Source organism: Leptonotus elevatus, chromosome 1 (assembly GCF_054856555.1).
Source record: "Leptonotus elevatus isolate MCC_2025b chromosome 1, RoL_Lele_1.0, whole genome shotgun sequence".
In the NCBI taxonomy this organism is placed as follows: Eukaryota; Metazoa; Chordata; class Actinopteri; order Syngnathiformes; family Syngnathidae; genus Leptonotus; species Leptonotus elevatus.
In genome coordinates, this window is record NC_141239.1 from 19,690,771 (window position 1) to 19,709,727 (window position 18,957).

Consider the following 18,957-nt stretch of genomic DNA (forward strand, 5'->3'; position numbering starts at 1 on the left):
TGGCATACAGGAAGTGAAGAGTTTTACTTCCGCTTGGTGCACAGTCTATAACTTCTGAATAGAGCTGTAATTAATCAATTAATCATTGAGGTATCATTTGGAGCCATTTTATTTATTTATTTAAATTTCCCAAATCCTCTGATTTCAGCATATCAACAGTAATTGCTCACTGATTTCTATAGTCCTTCATGAAAGACTGATTATCTTCTGTGTTTAATCAAAATAACACATTTGCAAACTTAGCTTTTACTTTGGAAAACAAAGACTGAACATTAATCCCCCACTATATGGGTGTACTCCTCACTGAAGTGCAGTTAGCTGGCTACACTTAGGGGGCGAAGCGCCTTGAGGTTGTTGCATTGTAATGGAATGATGGAAGTCCGATAGCGCCGATAGTTTGAATCGATAAAAAGTGATGTTCAGTCATCCAAGTTATTAGCTCTGATTTTCTTAATCGTATTTGCATACTCTGGTGAAAGTGTGGAACTGAGAGTTCTAAGAGTCCACTGTACATGTAGTTCTGGCAGCTTCTTATTTTTTTTTGTCAACCACCCTTCACGTGTTTTAATCTTGTGCTTCGCTCATATCTTCACAGACATCCATCATGGCGCACGAGTCTCAAAGCAAGTACAGTGAGGTGCTGCTGGAGAGGGATGATTTGTTTTCAAAGCTTAAATTACTGGACCAGGAAAAACTCCGTCAGAAGCGCCTTGAAGAGGAACTGTCCCGTGTCAAACACTTGCTGGAGACTGAGCTTCGCAACAAGCAGCGTTTAGTTGATGAGAAGAACAACGTTCTCAAGGATTTCACCCTTCTGAAGAGCCAGTACGAGCTGAAGGAGAGCCAGCTCAGGCAGTGGGAGTCGGACAGGTCCAAGACGGATCAAGATAGGTTGAGTCTAAAGAATGAGATTGAGAGGTTGATGAGAGAGCTTCGAAGTGTTGAGGAACGTTACAAGAGCAGGCTGTTGAGCTCCGAGAAGGAGGTGCATGACTTGGGTCTCAAGCGGGATGCACTGCAGAGAGAGATAGAGAGGTTGCAGAGAAGGCCGAGCACGTTGAACAGACAGACTCAGACGGATATGAAGGTTGCAACAATTGACCCTTCGAAGCTTGTATTTGATGGGGTGCGTCGCAAAGTCACAGCCCACCAGCTTTGTGACTGCGGTGTGATCAGCAAGGCCACTCTAGAGCTGCTGCTGCAGGGGAAGAAGACAGTGGACGAGGTAGCCGTTGACATCCAAGTGAATCTAAAGGGTACAGGCATTATTGCCGGCATGATGACGGGTTCTCAAGGCAAAATGGCGTTCACCGAAGCCAAAAACAAAAACATCCTCAGCCCGGAGACTGCACTCATGTTGCTAGAAGCTCAAGCAGCAACAGGCTACATAGCAGACCCTGCTTTTAATGACAAGATGCCCGTGGACACGGCTTGTTCCAGGGGGATTGTGGACACAGAAGACAGAGACGCCTTGGTGCAAGCCGAAGCTGCGTGTGTTGGTTTCAAGGATCCCTACACGGGTAAAGTGTTATCTGTGGGCCAGGCTTTCAAACAAGGCCGAATCAACAAGGAGACCACACTCCGTTTGCTGCAGGCTCAGGAGGCTGTTGGGGGGATATTGGATCCCGTTCTGAGTGTGTTCCTGCCAAAGGATTTGGCCCTGGATCGTAATCTTATTGATGAGGAGCTCTACAGGGATTTGAACAGAAGACCCGCCTGCTACCTGGATCCAACAACAGGAGAAAAGAAAAGCTATAGTGAGCTGAGGAGGAAGTGTACAGTGGAACCTGTTCATGGTTTACTCTTGCTTCACGGCGTAGAAAAACCCATGACAGTCAAGGGGCTTCGTGGACAAGTGTCTTTAACAGAGCTGATCAAATCTGAATTGCTCGATGAAACTGATTTGCAAAGGCTTAGAGAAGGGGAAATCACCAGCAAAGATATTGAGGATAAACTGAGTTCATACCTCTATGGATCTACTTGTATCGCAGGGATCTATGATGAGGTCAATGACAGGATATGGCCCTTTTATCAGGCAATGAAGGAAGGTCTGCTTATGAGGGGAACCACATTGGAGCTTCTTGAAGCCCAAGCTGCATCTGGCTTCATTGTTGACCCCGTAAACAATGTCTTCTTGACAGTAGAGGAGGCTTCAAAGAGAGGCCTGGTGGGAAAGGAATTTAAGAATAAGTTGCTATCTGCAGAAAGGGCCGTAACTGGGTACACTGATCCCGCCACAGGAAAGACAATCTCCCTTTTCCAGGCCATTGAGAAAGGTCTTATCGAGAAAGGCCATGGAATACGTCTGCTCGAGGCTCAGATTGCCAGCGGTGGGATTATTGACCCCAAAGAGAGCCATCGAATTGATGTTTCCGTTGCTTATAAACGAGGATATTTCGACCAGGAGATGAATGAGATCCTAACTTACGAAGGGGATGACACAAAAGGGTTCTTTGACCCAAACACAAAGGATAACCTAACATATCTTCAGCTCAAGGAGAGGTGCATCACAGATGCCAAGACTAGCCTAATACTCCTGCCTCTCAAAGACAAGAAGAAAGCTCAGGCGTTACAAGAGAGCCGAAGCAATGTCCTCCGCAAGAGGCGGGTGGTGATCGTTGACCCAGACACCAAACTGGAGATGTCGGTTAGAGAGGCCTATCACCGCGAGTTAATCGACTATGACACCTTTCTGGACTTGTCCGAACAGGAGTGCGAGTGGGAAGAAATCACCATCAAAGGGTCAGATGGCTCTACACGCTTGGTGATAGTAGACAGAAAGACAGGGACCCAGTACGACATTCAAGACTGCTTGCAGCGTGGTATTATTGACCAGAATTCCGTAGATGAGTACCGGTCTGGAAAGTTAACCTTGACACAGTTTGCTGACAACATTACCAGCAAGACCACCAGCACCGAGATGGCAATCACAGCCAACACCGCTGATGACGTGATTACCTGCAGTAGTCCCACCCAGGCCGCACCGTCCTCCCCGACCGTTCGGAAACGCTTCAACAGTATTTCCATTACAGTCTCTCCCCCAGAGATGTTTGATGACCAGAGCCCAGTGGCGGCCATATTTGACACAGAGACTTTGGAGAAGATAACCATTCCTGAAGCACAGAGAAGAGGAATAGTGGATGCCATCACAGCACAGAGGCTCTTGGAGGCTCAGGCAAGCACTGGAGGAATTATCAACCCCGCAACTGCGCAGAGGCTAACACTGCAGGACGCTGTCCATCAGTGTGTCATCGATGAAAGCATGGCCAACAAATTGAAGGCCGCACAGAAAGCCTATCTTGGTTTTGAGGATGTGAAGACCAAGAGGAAGATGTCCGCCGCAGAGGCAGTCAAGGAGACGTGGTTACCTTACGAAGCCGGACATAGGTTCCTGGAATTTCAATACCTGACCGGAGGCCTGATCGATCCCGGCAGTGGGAAACGCATTACCATTGAGGAGGCCATCCGCAAAAACTGGCTGGACGGCCTAGGGGCACAGAAACTCCAGGATACCCGCAACTATCCCAAAAACCTGACCTGTCCCAAGACCAAACTGAAGATCTCCTACAAGGAAGCCATGGATGGCTGCATGGTGGAAGAGAGCAACGGTATGAAGATGCTGCAGGCCTCATCAGTGTCATCAAAGGGACTCAGCAGCCCTTACAACGTATCCAACCCAAGCTCTCGGTCTGGGTCCAGGTCTGGCTCCAAAAGTGGGTCTCGGAGAGGCAGTGTGGATTATTCATCTGCATACACCTATACCTTTGAGTCCAACAGCTCAAGTGGCAACTTCTAATTCAACATTTTAGTGAATGAACAGATTTAACAAAAAATAACGTGTCACTGTTAGAACTATAGATTTTTATTAACTATTTTACAGTTTAACATTTAAGGTTTTTCTGGTGTATGTGAGAATTTGGGATGCTTAAGAATTGAATAGGATTCTGTATTTGGATGAGTGTTTGGCTCTGGTGTTTATTTTTTAAACTTATGCTTACTATAATTCACAGCATTGCATAAAGGAATATATTCATTACAACTCATTTTAATATATGTTTTTTAACGAGTGCAGTCTTTTATTTGGAAATGCTTGTTCTACTTTTTATCTTTACTTGCCTTTTTTTTTTTTACAACAGTTTGTTGTAGCTTGACTTGATGTGTTTTATCTAAGCAATTAAAAAATGCTACATTAAATGCTGTTATGCATTTACACACTGACTTAGTAAAGTTCTGATCAGTTGTAAAAAAAAAAAATACTACTGCCACTTAATATTACTTAAAAGTGATTGGAAAAAAATAAAGGCTTTATTTCCATTTTTGATTCTTTGTTGTGTATTTATTTACTTACTAGATATTTGTGAAGTAAAAGCAATCGTTTACAACCGAGTAGTACCATTTCTTACCTACAGGTAGCGCTAAGTGACAGTTAAAAAAAGAAACATTTTTTAACAGCTTTGGTGAGTGCAAGAAAACGAAACGAAAAATTAAACGGAACACTTGGTTGTACTGAATCCTATGCCAGTTTTGAAAAAAATGGAAGTCAATTAACATTTAAAACATTTAAGATTTTCTAAAACTCATAATACTTATGCATCTCAATAAATTAGAATATAATGGCATTCTTATTTTATTTCTGTAGTTCAGTTCAAAAAGTGACATTAGATTCACTATATACACACGTCAAAATATATTTTTCATTTTTTTTTTAATGTAACAGTAAAATAATGTTTATAGCTAGCAAAACCCCTGAATTCATCATCTCAAATTATAACATTGCCTAAAATACAATCCAAATTATTTTTACATTTAAAAATATAAATTAAGTGGGAATTGGGGTTAGGAAAGGTATTTTCTCATGCATTGATGAAACTACAATATTTCATGTTTTTAATTGAAATGTTGAATTGAATTAACGCTAATGCTTAAAGATACTATTCCAAATAAACAAATTCATCAAGTAATTCTTCGTCAATAAAACTAAAAAGAATCACTCAAAGGCATTGAACGTTATTAATGGCAAAAAAAAAGAGAATGTCTAAATTTATAATTATTTAACTAAATAACTAAGCTTATTTAAATATAAAATATTTTACAATTATTATTATTATTTTTTTTATATTTTTATAAAGAATATGTTGGGCTAATATAAGGCAAGTGTTAAATGACTGCGCTAGAGGGCGCACTACCATTCATTCATTTCTAGCCTCATCTCCACATGGGACGATTTAGGAATGGGGGTGGCGGGCGGGGTCGTCCAGTCGGGGGTTGTCTGGAGGAAACGTGCGTGTGAACAAACCGATAGAGGCGGAGGGAGCAGGCCATAGGAGGGAGGGAGGGAGGGAGCCGGAGTGGGGGGGGGGTGGGGGCGTGGGGAAGCGTAGGGAGACAACCCCGTGGAGCAGCAAGTGGGAGGACCATCCCCATGCCAGGACTTGCGGCTTCTGCAGCGCGCAGCTTTCGACTGGAGGAAAGTGTGCCGAGCTAACGAGTGGCGATCCAGTACAAAATCTGCAAGGATCTCCCCCGCAATCAAAAACAACGACAACTTCAATACGACTGCATTTCGAGTCCAACGGAATCGGCCAAAAGCGAGGCTGGAATGAGCGAGCTCCATGACGGGCTGAGGGTTCAGTGACCTCCCTCCGACACTTTCTGCACTTCTGCCTGACAAAAAGAGGCCAAAGCAAGACTTTTAAGAAGTGTTTCCACGCAGGCTGCAAAGGTAAGGCTGAACTTTCCTCTTGCCCCCCCCCCATTCACACAGTCAATCATTACCAGCAGCAGGGAGGATTGGATTCCAACCTCTGCCTGCTCACAAGGTAATAGTGGAGCACAGTGGAGCTTTTTTTCTTCTTCTTTCCCTCCCCACAAACTCATTTCATTGGGCTTGCAGAAGCAAAACAAAGTTTCCCACAGTATTTACTTTGGACTTGTGTCCTTCATGCACTATGTGTGCGCGCGCTTGCTACTTTCAACATGAGCCTGAGGACAGAGAAGGGAGTCATTCAAACCGAGCACACTAAGTGAAAGTCTTTATTTTTTTTAATTTTTAATCCTTGTTATTGGAAATCATGTTTGGTCAGCGTGACCTTTTAAAGCAGTGGTGTGGAACCTAGGGCTCGTGGGCCACATATGAGCCCTTGGGAGCATTCAGTGTGGCCCTTTGGTGCGTAAAGCACAACATCTATTGCGGGAACTGTTGCAAAAAAAGCCTCAAAATGTGAAAGAAATACTAAATATATGCGATGCATTTTTGTGACGGATTCGGAAAGTACCTTAAAGCTAAAGACATAATGTTGTGTGGTTGGCTAAAGTTCTCGGGTCAGTTTCTATTTAGTTTGATGCCATTTAAAAAAGAATAATCTAAATTAAGGTATCCTGTATAAAAAGTGAAGAAAAAGATTAGTCATCAAGGCCTCCCTCCATGGTTCACTGGTTCCTCGTTTCGGTGCAATATGGTGCAGCTCATAATGTGAAACACATGCAGCCATTATTATGGATGACTTTTTAGAGCGCCAAAAAAGAACAGGCCTCTCTCTCTTTCTTTCTTTCTTTTTTTTTTTTTTTTTTTTTGTGCGTGTCAGTGTTTACTCTGATCTACTGAGATTGTCTTTGGAGCACACATCTGCTGTGTTGTATGTGCCGCCTGGGGGCAGCCATCATTTTGACGGCATGTAGCAGCCCACTTCCATCACAAGAGCAGCGGCGGGAGAAGTTTTCTCCTCTTCACCTCCAGTGTTTGGCTTGCTCCTCCTCGTGCATCTTTCCTCTCTTTCAACATTAATTACAGGCTGAGCAAGACAGGAGAAACATTTTTTTTACTGCCAATTATGGCTTTTGTTGCTGGTTCTGTTTTGAAGTTGGAAAAATGTGAACTCTACGTAACTAAACACTGCTATTTAAAATCCAGGATTTGCGATAATTCTACGTACGTATTAGGTGTGGGAATCTTTGAATGTCTCATGATTCGATTCCGATTTTTGGGCCTGCGATTGGATTCAGAATCGATTCCTGATTAAGAACGATTTTTGATTCAAAATCATTTGATTGACAATGATTTTTGCTTCAATTTATAGATGTTCAATGAATTGTAATGATCTACTCCAGTCTGACTCGCTAATTAGCATTAGTGCGCAACTCGCGGCACTTTTATCACTCAAAAGAACGGCTCCACGCTGCAAAAAAACAACTTTTATTGGAATAACTTGATCGTGACTTTTTCCTTCTACTCTCTAATGTGGCTACAACTTCACAGTGTATCTGACCGCGTGGAACCACACTGCCCCTCAGTGGCCAAACCGGGTACAACATGAACAGCGCTCCAAATAAAGGCACACACAGACAAAGGCAAGACAGTATAAAATATTGATTTTGGGACATTTAAAATCGATTCTGAATCGTACAAAATGAGAATCGCGATTTTTATGAGAACCGATTTTTTTGGGGCACACCTCTAGTACGTATGTTGTTGGGTGAAGGGAGTTGCCGCCACTTGGCTGCCATGTGTAAGCCATTAAAGTGAGAGGAAGGACCAAGAAATGCTTGAGATGAACACGGAGTGAGAGTGGGAATGTAAATCCATTTTGGGACACATTCCACCATGACCTTGGGATAGGAACGGATAATGAGGGAGTACTTTAGCAGCCTTTATTTTTTTCTCCCCAAGAGTGATGATGCCTGTGTTGTTTTTCTTCCCCCTCCGTTCATAAAACAGTCTGACAAATACATGTTCGGCTTCCAGCGTTAGCATATAAACTTGCTAAAAATACAAACTTCTCCCAATCTGTGGCTTTTTCTCCTTGGGTTTTTACGGTTTAATTTCTTTCAAATGGCTGTCATAGCCACAGTGCGAGCCTGCCTGAGGACATGACAGGAAAAGGCAGGAGCAAATTCTGGCTTTATAATGAACCTATTATGTCACTTTGGGAATGTTTTCCTGCAGTTTGAGGTAGACTCCTGCCAAGTATGAAGACATTTGGACGAGAGATGCTATCACAGCTATTTAGGCGGATCTTTGATTTGCAGCAACAGGAGTCAAGAAACTCTTGTGAGCTTTGATCATGTGGAACAATGAACATTTATATGTATTTTTTTATTATTTTTAAAAATATATATAAATTCAAGCCATTGTTGTGGTTTAGTGCTGTCACTAGGGGTGTGAATTGCCTAGTAGCTTGCGATTCCATCTGTATCACGATTCATAAGTCACAATTCGATTTGATACTGATTAATCTATAATCTATAAGTCAATTATTGTGATTTTTAAAAAAACTCGAATTTAGAAAATACTAATCAGTAAACTTGTACATGTACACCGTAAGATTTGTATGAAAATCGACTTCAGACTTATAACTGCGGTCCACTGTTTTTAACAAACAGGTTGCATTCTGTTTCATGTTTTAACAGCATTGAAATCAAGTTTTAAGGCTTGATGTTACAATAATATAACATTCTTCCATGCTTAAAATGTGAACCCTAATTCTAATTAAGACATTTTGTTGAATATTTCCATCAAAAATTGAGCTTTAAAAATCGATTCGGCTGCATATTGAATCGAGAATTGTGCGCTTTAATATCGCCGAATCGATATTTTTTAACACCCCGAGCTGTCACTATCGAATATTTTTAGAATCGATTGATCTATCGATTAATCGACTAATCGGATTAATTTTAATTTGGCATCAAAGTGTATTACAAAAGCATTTTCTTTATTAACCAGTGATTGGTGTTTATTTTGTACTTCGTATTCGTATAGTTATTTAAAAAAAAGGGGGGGGGGGGACTGATGTTGTACTATGTTACCGGTTCGGTCATTGTTTTCCAAAGTAAAAAAACCACGATGTTTTCAAATGTCTTATTTTGATTACACACAAAAGATAATCTTCTTCTTTCATGAAGGACTACAGAAATCAGTCAAGTGAATAATTACTGTTGATATGCTGAAATCAGAGGATTTGGACAATTTTGAATTAAAAAATAGCTTCAAACAATTGTTAAAATAGTTCTCCATTAATTTGATAATCAATTACTTGTCAATTAATTTTGACAGCTCTATTGTGGTTGTCATGAAGCCCAATGTTTTGGGGGTTTATACTGACCATTTTCTCTCAATATGTCAGTCTTAAACATGTCACTATTCTGCATGTTTTAGAGGTTTCCCTCCTCCAACACACCTGAATCAAATGATCAGTATCGTTATCAGGTTTTTACAGAGCTTGCTGATGAGCTAATCCTTCGAGTTAGGTGTGTTGGAGGAGGGAAACCTCAAAAACATGCAGGACTAAGGAACCTCAAAGACCGGAGTTTGAGAATAAAGTAGTAGAAATAGAAGAAGAAGAAGAAACAGAAGCTAGTCTTACTGTTATCTCGCAATTGAATTGCGATTACAAACTTTTCTCTTTCTCCATATTGAAGACAACCGGTCTCTCCTCTACGCATGTAAGATGGTACTGTCGCAAATATTGAGCACTCACTCAATCACTTCTACCACTGCTGAATAAACGTTTAGGGACATCTGATAATCAGGCCTTTGTTGACTGTTGTTGTAGTTGATAATCATTAGGGGTGTGCCCAAAAATCGATTCTCATCTAGTAAGATTCAGAATCGATTTTATTTAAATTATTTTATACTGTCTTCCCTTTGTGTGTGCGCGCCTTTATTGGGAGCGCTGTTCATGTTGTACCAGATTTGGCCACTTAGGGGCAGTGTGGTTCCATGCAGTTTGATACGCTGTTAAGTTGTAGCCACATTAGAGAATAGAAGGAAAAAGTCACGATCAAGTTATTCCAATAAAAGTAGTTTTTTTGCAGCGTGGAGCCGTTCTTTTGAGTGATAAAAGTGCCGCAAGTAGCTCGCTAATTAGCATTAGCAAGTCTGACTGGAGTAGATCATTACGATTCCTTGAACATCTATAAATTGAAGCACAAATCATTGTCAATCAAATCATTTTGAATCAAAAATCGGCCCCAACCGAAAATCGATTCTGAATCGAATCGTGCACCCAAAAATCGGAATCGAATCGTGAGACATTCAAAGATTCCCACCCCTAATAATCATGCATTTGTAAAGCACCAAAATACGGAAGAAATGCATTAAGTGCAGTTCCTGCGTTTTTGTGTGTGTGCTATTTTTGCTTTCTAATTTTGGATTTAAGCCATCAGGACCACATCATGGCTTAAAGGTCAGCACATTCTACAACAGAGGTACCTCACGTAAAAACCTAACAAGTATATTTGATGTCACAAAATGCCAGCTTGCTTGGCTTGGAGTTTGGATGATTGAAGTGGTGGGGGTAGGTAACCCTTAGATTGCTTTCATATGTCTGCAGGCATGCCGTTTGCGGTGGAATTGTAGTTTTCTTAAATTGGGCTAAAAATGCTGCATGACTCACAAATGGGCAACAGCGAGCCCTCGGTTGATTGCTTATATGGTCAAACTATACGGTATGCATTTGGGGGGTTGGAATAATGGACTTGGGGCTCTTTTGCGTTGGCATATTTACATCCAATTTTCTCAAGTTGGTTGTGCAGGTACATTTTGTGGGCGGTTGCCTATAATGCTGTTAGCTCCATTTTCTTGCCAAATGTCTTTTTGCGTCATGTAAATAAATTACAATTTGTGGATTTGCAGCATACTGTAAATGTCAATCTTCCTCAATTTACGACGTAGTTCTCTTCCAACGAAACCCTAATGTGGACATAAATCTGAATGCACTTTAGTCCGCCACTAACCAATGTTTCCGCAAAAGTCAAATCAGAAGTACAGTAAAAATTTGTATGAAAGGCCATGAACGGCAAACAATGAAATGACAGAGAGTCAGTACGTCAGCATCTGAAACTAGTTGCGTCCCATTCGTAACCTTATCATCATAAGTCATAATTACAGTAAATATTTGCGTGAAAGGTGTGTATAACGTAGGGGTGGTAAAAAAAACTCGATTCTGCAATATATCACGATATTACAGAACGCAATTCTCGAATCGTTAGGATATGCGGCCGAATCGATTTTTAAACATCATTTTTTTTTATGGGAATATTCAACAAAACGTCTTACTTAGGGTTAGGATTCACACATTAAGCATGGAAGAATGTTCTATTAATGGAACATAAAGTCTTAATATTTTATTTTAGTGCTGTTCAAACATGAAACAGATTGCAACAGATTGTTTGTTAAATGCAGTAGCTCAGTTATAAGCCTAAAGTTTCAGATAAATAAATACATTTTCATACAAATCTTACAGTGTACATGTACAAGTTTACTGATTAGTATTTTCTAATTTGGAGTTTTAAAAAATTAGCAATAATCAATTTATAGATTCTCATCGGGATTAATCGGTATCGAATCGTGACCTATGAATCGTGATACGAATCGAATCTCCAGGTACTAAGCAATTCACAGCCCGAGTATGGACCATTATAAATGGAGGACCCTCTTTATTTGATTAACTTTGTGTAGGAAACAAGTTTTTAATATGAGCTGAACAAGTTTGTGAATCCCTGCCTCAGCCCCAAAATTGCTGCTTTGATAATGAACATAAAAATATTTGAATTGTATTTGAACCCAATTCATGACTGATTACGTAAAACGTTTCTTCGTGCCTTAAGCTTGTTTCCCGCATCTTCCTCCAAACAACTCTTTTTTTTTTTTCTCTCTCTCTCTCCAAGTATGCAGAAACAATCCGCTTCAATGATGACCACATTGCCGTCACTGATGGAAAACACAACTCAGGAGCTTGTCGACGCATGCAGCAACCGGCAAAATCAGACACAAACAAACATCTGCGCCATTCAAGCCAGTCTCATTCACCGCGACGGCGAAATATGCAAAGTTCTTGCCAATTGTTGTCATCACAATGAACTCCCCAAAAATGAAAACAAACACAGGCTGCGATCCAACACGCATTACCGAAATGTTGGAATCGGAACTTTCCTCTCACGTTGCAGCTGCTTGTGTGGAATATTCCATAATGAATTGCTGGCCAGGTGAAAGGGTGTGGTTCCTCCAATGAAGGTTCGCTAACACTTTTATTCGATCCCTTGCTTCCCTTTCCTGAAGGTTTTACCTAGAAACACTTTTGGACGCATAGTGAGGAGGATCCTGCACCCACCTAGTCCAAAACTCTTACCTGTAGGGGTAAGAACTGCGTGAGCGAGACACACCCTAATCCCCCCCCCCCCCCCAAACATCCTGACCTCAATAAACCTGTCACAGCTTGTTCCGAGCAGGCCAGATCACCCCCCGCCATATTTTATTTGTCAGTTTTGCAAAGGCCTCCGTCTATCCTGGACCCTCCGCCAGGCCAGCCGTCAGAGTGCCCATGGGTGGCCTTGGGATTTGAGCTCCTTGGCAAAGTTGATCCTGCCTTTGTCAGCTTATGTTGCGCCTCGTACCAGAACAAAAGCAGTCGGAGCAAATTAAAGAGCAATTATGTTTAGTGCGTGCTGGGGCAAGTCGCTCACGTTGGCTTGAAAGATGAATGGGAGAGGTGGTCTTGATAAGGCCGGAGCTCCGGGCAGGGCTGCGCGTAGCGCTTTTGCTGTGGAATTAGGAAGCCTCCAGCTGGTTTTCTTATCTTAGTGATAGATAAACAAGAGATTGGTGATCCTTTTTTCAATTGTGGATGACAGGTGGTTATCCAGACATTTTGATACCTCTGTCAGGGTACGCTCGGCTCGTCCTCATGGGAGAAGCCTTTTTTGGTTCCTGTTAGAGCCGTTCATGCAGGTTCCACCTGGAACCCTTCCAAAGGGTTGTACCGAGAACCATCTGTGAAAGGTTTCACCCGGAACCCTGTATGAGAGGTTCGACAAAGAACCCTTCAAGGGTTTCATCTAGATCTCACACAGAGAGTTCCACTGAGAACCCTGTGATGTTTCAAGGGTTTCATCCAGAACCTTCACAGTGAGTTCCACTGAGAACCCTTTTGTATTTCAAGGATTTCATTAAGAACTGTCATTGAATGTTCCACAAAGAACCCTTTTATATTGCAAGGGTTTCATCTAGAACTCACACAGCAAGTAATGCTGAGAACCCTTTTATGTTTCACGGGTTTTATCGAGAACCTGCCAAGATAGTAGTGATAGTAAGGATCTTCTAATACCCATGTTTTTATCAGCCCTTGAAGAACCTCTTCTTCCAAAAAGAGTTCTCTGTATCGAAACGCTTCTTACAGGAACCCTTAGCCTCAAAAGAACCCTTGAAGGGTTTTTTTTCTTCAAAAAGCCTTAAGTTCTTGGGTAGAACTTCTGCCCTTCACGTAGAACCCTTTTGGAACCCTTCTAAGCATGTAGTTTATGGTCATTTTGCCTTTGTGGTTTTGAAGTAGCTAATTGATTCGCCGATTGTCAATAATTCTGATTTGATTGTCATGATGCCGAGGGCACTACCTGGCTGCATCCAGAAGAGCTGCAGTTGATTCAGTCCCAAATTCCAATCTAGTTAAGTCTTTCCCTCCCTATTTCACATGTGAAAAACTTTATTTGGCACATTCTGGAATGCTGCATAGGCCGCTCAAAAAAGGTGTCGATTGCAGTTTCAGGCAACGCTGCCACTCGGGTTCTGATCAAAACAAAGAGATCAGAACATATTACTCCAGTCCTAAAGGCTGGCTCCCTCTGTCAGCTGTAGTCTAGATTTAAAAATTCTGCTCCTGGTCTATGAATCACTGAAAGGTTTGGGCCCTGAATACATTCAAGAAACGCTGATTGGATATAAATCCAGTAGGGCTCTGTGGTTTGCAGTCTTGGGTCAATTAGTGGAGCTCAGAGTTTAAAGTAAACATGGCGAAGCTGCATTTAGCTGTTATGCTGCACAGAAATGGAATAAGCTGCCAACACAAGTGAAGTCACCCCCGAGTGTAAATGTTTTTAAATCCAGGTTAAAAACGTAGCTTTTTTCTAGGGGTGTTAGAAAAAATCGATTCGGCAATATATCGCGACATTACAGCGTGCAATTCTCGAATCGATTCGATATGCGGCCGAATCGATTTTTAAACATCAATTTTTTAATGTGAATATTCAACAAAATGTCTTACTTAGGGTTAGGATTCACACATTGAGCATGGAAGAATGTTATATGAATGGAACATTAAGAAGCCTTAATATTTTATTTCAATGCTGTTCAAACATGAAACAGATTGCAAATGATTGTTTGTTAGAAAAAGTGGCTCACAGTTATAAGCCTAAAGTTTCAGATAAATAAATATATTTTCGTACAAATCTTACAGTGTACATGTACAAGTTTACTGGTGAATATTTTCTAAATTTGAGTTTAAAAAAAATCGCAATAATCAATTTATAGATTTGTATCGGGATTAATCGGTATCGAATCGTGACCTATGAATCGTGATACGAATCGAATCGCCAGGTACTAGGAAATTCACACCCCTACTTTTTTCCTATATCTTTGATTAAGAGCTTGTCATTTTTAAATCATGGTTTTAATTATTTTAGTTAACGACTCTTTTTTTTCTCGACACTTATTTTTTTTCTGTTAATGTTGTCACAGTACTTTTTTAGCCATTTTTGCAAGCTATTGAGCACATTGAGTTGCCTCGTGTATGGAATATGCGATAGAAGTAAAACTGCCTTGCCATGTGAAGAAGGTGAGTACTGCATCTATATATGTGGCTGTAGGTGTAGAATTTAATACAACTTTACACAACCCTTTTTTTTCTGTACACAATTGACACACCAAATAAACGAAGACTTTCACAACACCGGGTCACAAAGAGGTTAAGTGTTGGTTAGATTCCAATCTAATCTTCAGTTAGCAAAGCACTCTGACACATCCAAAACAGTACAAAGACCTTTCCCCCCTCCTCATCCCTGCCCTGGAGATATGTGGACCCTAACTACTGGTCGGTCTGTTCATTAATTTGTCATTAGTCAACATTTTTCTCCAGAGTCTGAAGGGAAATAGGCTAAAACCCTGTCATGTGTGTACCAAACCCCGAGGACGTCTGGTCCAGGCTTCCGTGCGCACTCACCGAACAGCCAGCTCTCTTTCCCCGAGTGTTGACCTCTCCAGACACATGGCCTCTTTCATTCCGCTCAGCTCTATGGCTCCCTCTCGGGCCCCCTTCAAAGTGCCGGGATGGAGCTCGCAGTCATTTCACAATTTGACATATTCTTGGCCGTCAATAGTTTAATCACAGCTAACAATCAGAGGGTCATCTGAGAAGGATAATGATATCTTTTTGCCTCGTCTGGAAACGTGAAACTGTTTGCGTGCTTATGTTTGGATCAAGTCCCAATCGTCATTTATCGAGAAATGCCGCCTGACGCCCCTAATTTTTAATAATCTTTTTTTTTTCCGCGTCAGGTGATTACAATTTTTAATTGTAATTAATCGCATGACTTCAATTGTTAACTCACGATTAATCATAAATTTTATATCTGTTCTAAATGTACAATAAAATAAAAAATTCTAGTTTTTCATACTCTTGTTAACAAAAGTGGATAAAATGTTAAATTACTAGAAATAGTTATATTAATAATTTTTGACGTCTATAGCCGTCAATAGCAGTGAATGAGTTAATGATTTAATCTTGGTCATAAAATGATATAAATATTAGAGCGAACCACACATTTCAAAGTACACGAAATAACTTTTCTTACTTGAGTTGGAAAAAAAATGTTTTTAAGTGACCAAAAAATTGATTTTTGTCAGAGAGCAAGCCATTTTCAACACTTTAGATCGGTCAACTATTTTTTTTAAATTAACACACCCTTGTAGGGACTGACCAACAGTATAGATTTGTAGAAATATATGACATTGACCAAATTTTAACATAAACTGGCAGTGACGCTATATGCAAGCAAATTGAATGCACTACTCGGCTGCAACCAGCAGAGGTGCTGCTGAGCCAATCGTGCCTCTCTTCAAATTATATATTCTTTCTGATAGATTCACATAATATAGTTGCTGTCTTGTGAAAAACACCTATGTCCATTTTTGTCTTTTTTTTATTTTTTTTTTATTTAATTTAATAGTTTTATGTTTATGGGATAAAATTGAATGCACACAAAAATATATATATATATTTTTTTATGATTAATCAATGAGTTAATGCTTTAACTTTGACAGCACTAGTTCACATATATGAGCAATTTAGAATCTTCAGTTAACATATATAGGAAAATTAGCCCAACCACTGTGCAAAACATTTTTACTTTCTTAGCCCCACCTCCACCTGATCTCAGGCCCTCTCAAATGAAAGCAAAATCCCCCTAGAGTTGTCGGTTAGTGATTTATTTTTATTTTTACAATTTTTAGGAAACACCGACAGAGATAAGAACTTTTTACTGGGAAGCTGTAATACAATAAAACGTCTCCTGGGTGACAGGTGTTTCCTTCACACTGTCAAGGGAAACAGTTTGCAACTTGTGAAAGGTATTTCTGGCCTGTGCTCTTTTTTCTGGCCAAGGTCCTATTATCTATTAATTACTGTAAGTAGACAGGCCAGGAAGTGTCTCGTCATGAGCTCAGTACGACACGCCAGCTAGTCAGGCCAACATGTTTCAACTAGAGCCCCCCCCCCCCCCCCCCTCGTTGGTGTTGTCATGTCGCCGGTATTAGATATCTCGTTGCAGCGTAGATAAGTGGTTTCAATCTTTCCAAATAAACAAGCTGATACAATTGCTTATTGGTGGCGCTAAGCCGACGACCGTTATCTGATTTTGAGGTCACTCTCCGAGTATATCGGCGGGAAACTTGACAAAAACGTTGAGGACTTTGACCGTCAAATATTGACTCGAGTGAAGTCACCCGTCCCGAGTGGCGATGGTGTGAAGTGGCTCGAAGGCCGTGACTCACCGGCGTCTTTTCTTTTGTGACAAGGAGAGCCCCGCATTCAAGCATGGAGGAGGGATACGAGCTGGACCTGACGTACATCACGGAGCGCATCATTGCCGTGTCCTTCCCCCGGGGATGCCTGGAAGAGATCTACGCTCACAACCTGAAGGACGTCACACGAATGCTCAAGTCCAAGCATGCAGACAATTACCTGGTCAGTAAAATGTCACCTGTTGTGACCTAGTGTCAAAGAGCACGCTGCATCGATGTCACTCTTGCATGAATGTTGACCAAGTACTGATTTTTTTTCATGCTGAGCACATCTGTAATTTACCTATTTAGAGAATCATTGTCCTAAAAGAACACGCAGATTGACTCACTGCGTGTGTTTTTCACAGATTATCAACCTGTCAGAGAAAAGACATGACCTGTCAAGAATGAATCCAAAGGTACATTTTGGGGGGGATGTGTTACTGGATTTACAAAACACATTATGCAATTTTGAGGTTGCAAAGGACATGTTTGCGCAGTTGAAGCGACAGGGCGGCCATCTTGCTCCTCCCATCTCGCGAGCAGACTACTTTATAAACTATACGGTATACGTACAGATGAGACATATACAGCTTGTAGGCTGTTAGTATAGGGCCGGGGGCAGGGTGGGGGGTTTGTGGCAGGGTGGTCACTATTTTTGAAAAAAATATATTAAAAAATATTATACAAATAATACAAATAATATACAAAGAATACTTAGTGATTTTCATTTGATTGGCTTAGAACTGTTTTTCATACAAATATTTGCTGTAATTGTGATTTTACTTCTGCGTACTTCTTACTTTTCTAGTGGTAAAATATCGCATGCTCCAACTTATTTATGAATTTGTGTTACACTGTTGCCGTAGAAATGGAACTCTGTTGTAAATCTAGGTACTACTGTATCAGAAGCGGCAAATCCAGGTCCAGCAAGCAAAAACACTGCCACATATGACTTTTGAAGCCGTGAGGTCGCCATATTGCTCCTCTCAAGAAATGTTTTTCGGCATACGTTCCTATACATTTACAGTATCGAAATTGGAGGACAGTACTTAGTAGAAACAGCATGATTTATGATGTTTTAAATTTGGTAAACATAAACAAGAGGACTTCGGACATTTTACAACTTGCCTTAAGTACATGTATAAATTATATGCTTAATGATGTTTACAGGAGGAAACTTGAATATTTTTTATTAAAGAATTCTAAATGTAATTCAACAAAAGATGACTCTGCCAAATCTAATATTGGGGTCTCAGGAACTGAGCGATAAAAGAAAAAGGGGGTGTTCAAAGCAGCACATACCGTCCACTTGTTATTTTTTAAATATTTTTTTTGCTTGTTAAAGAATAGTGACCAACCTGCCACAAAACCTCCACCCTACCCCCGGCCCTATACTAACTGCCTACAAGCTGTATATGTCTAATCTGTAGTTTATAAAGTAGTCTGCTCGCGAGATGGGAGGAGCAAGATGGCCGCCCTGTCGCTTCAACGGCTTGCACGAGCGTGTATGAGCTATCGGCAGTCATATATTCAGATCAGTGCTTTAACCCCAGGTGCTAGCAAGCTAGCTCCCATGGTTTTCGTTTACCTGCTAGTCTTTGTCTGGTCTACTTTGAAGCGGAAGTCAAGTAAAAAATAAAAATTTCACAATAATATGTTCTATGTGCCCCCGCCAGTCTAAACACGGCATTCTGATTAAATTGTGTTGAATATGAATTAAACAGCAAAATCCACCCGTTTTTCTACATCTCAATGTAGATATATATATATAAATGGATTATAATATCCATTTTGCCACTTGCTGTCAACTGAAAATAACATCACAGTGTCTAAGGGCTCAGCTTTCGAATGTCACATGACCTAACCCAGAAAACAGGTGAGCCGTGATGGTCATTACCTGAGTCCTGAGGCACTATGATGTCATTTTCAGTCAACAGCAAGTGGCAGTATAGGGCAAAATGTCCGCCCTATGAGATTGATAAAAACTGCTGGATTTTTCTGCTTAATAGTAATAATTCCACAAACGCAATATTACTCAGAATGCTGTGTTTAGACTAGTGGGGTGCATAGAACATATTCTCGTAAAGCAAATTTTGGACTTGACTTTCCCTTTACGTAAAAAAAAAAAA

At 40.7% G+C, this 18,957-nt stretch overlaps 2 protein-coding genes across 4 annotated transcripts in view; both read left to right on the forward strand.

Moving 5' to 3' along the window:
- dspa (desmoplakin a) overlaps positions 1 to 4,314 on the forward strand; it is a 31,704-nt gene extending 27,390 nt beyond the window's left edge. For both annotated transcript variants that reach the window (XM_086081530.1, XM_086081538.1), the window contains exon 24: positions 596 to 4,314. In XM_086081530.1, coding sequence (XP_085937656.1) covers positions 596 to 3,796 — 3,201 coding nt within the window. In that variant the 3' untranslated portion in view covers positions 3,797 to 4,314. The remainder of the gene's footprint in view (positions 1 to 595) is intronic.
- Positions 4,315 to 5,381: 1,067 nt separating this feature from the next.
- tns3 (tensin 3) overlaps positions 5,382 to 18,957 on the forward strand; it is a 50,361-nt gene continuing 36,785 nt past the window's right edge. The window contains exons 1-3 of one of the 2 annotated variants that reach the window (XM_086081548.1): positions 5,382 to 5,722; positions 16,841 to 17,009; positions 17,194 to 17,244. In XM_086081548.1, the coding sequence (XP_085937674.1) occupies positions 16,860 to 17,009; positions 17,194 to 17,244 (201 nt within the window). In that variant the 5' untranslated portion in view covers positions 5,382 to 5,722; positions 16,841 to 16,859. The remainder of the gene's footprint in view (positions 5,723 to 16,840; positions 17,010 to 17,193; positions 17,245 to 18,957) is intronic. The other variant, XM_086081556.1, reaches the window with a different exon arrangement.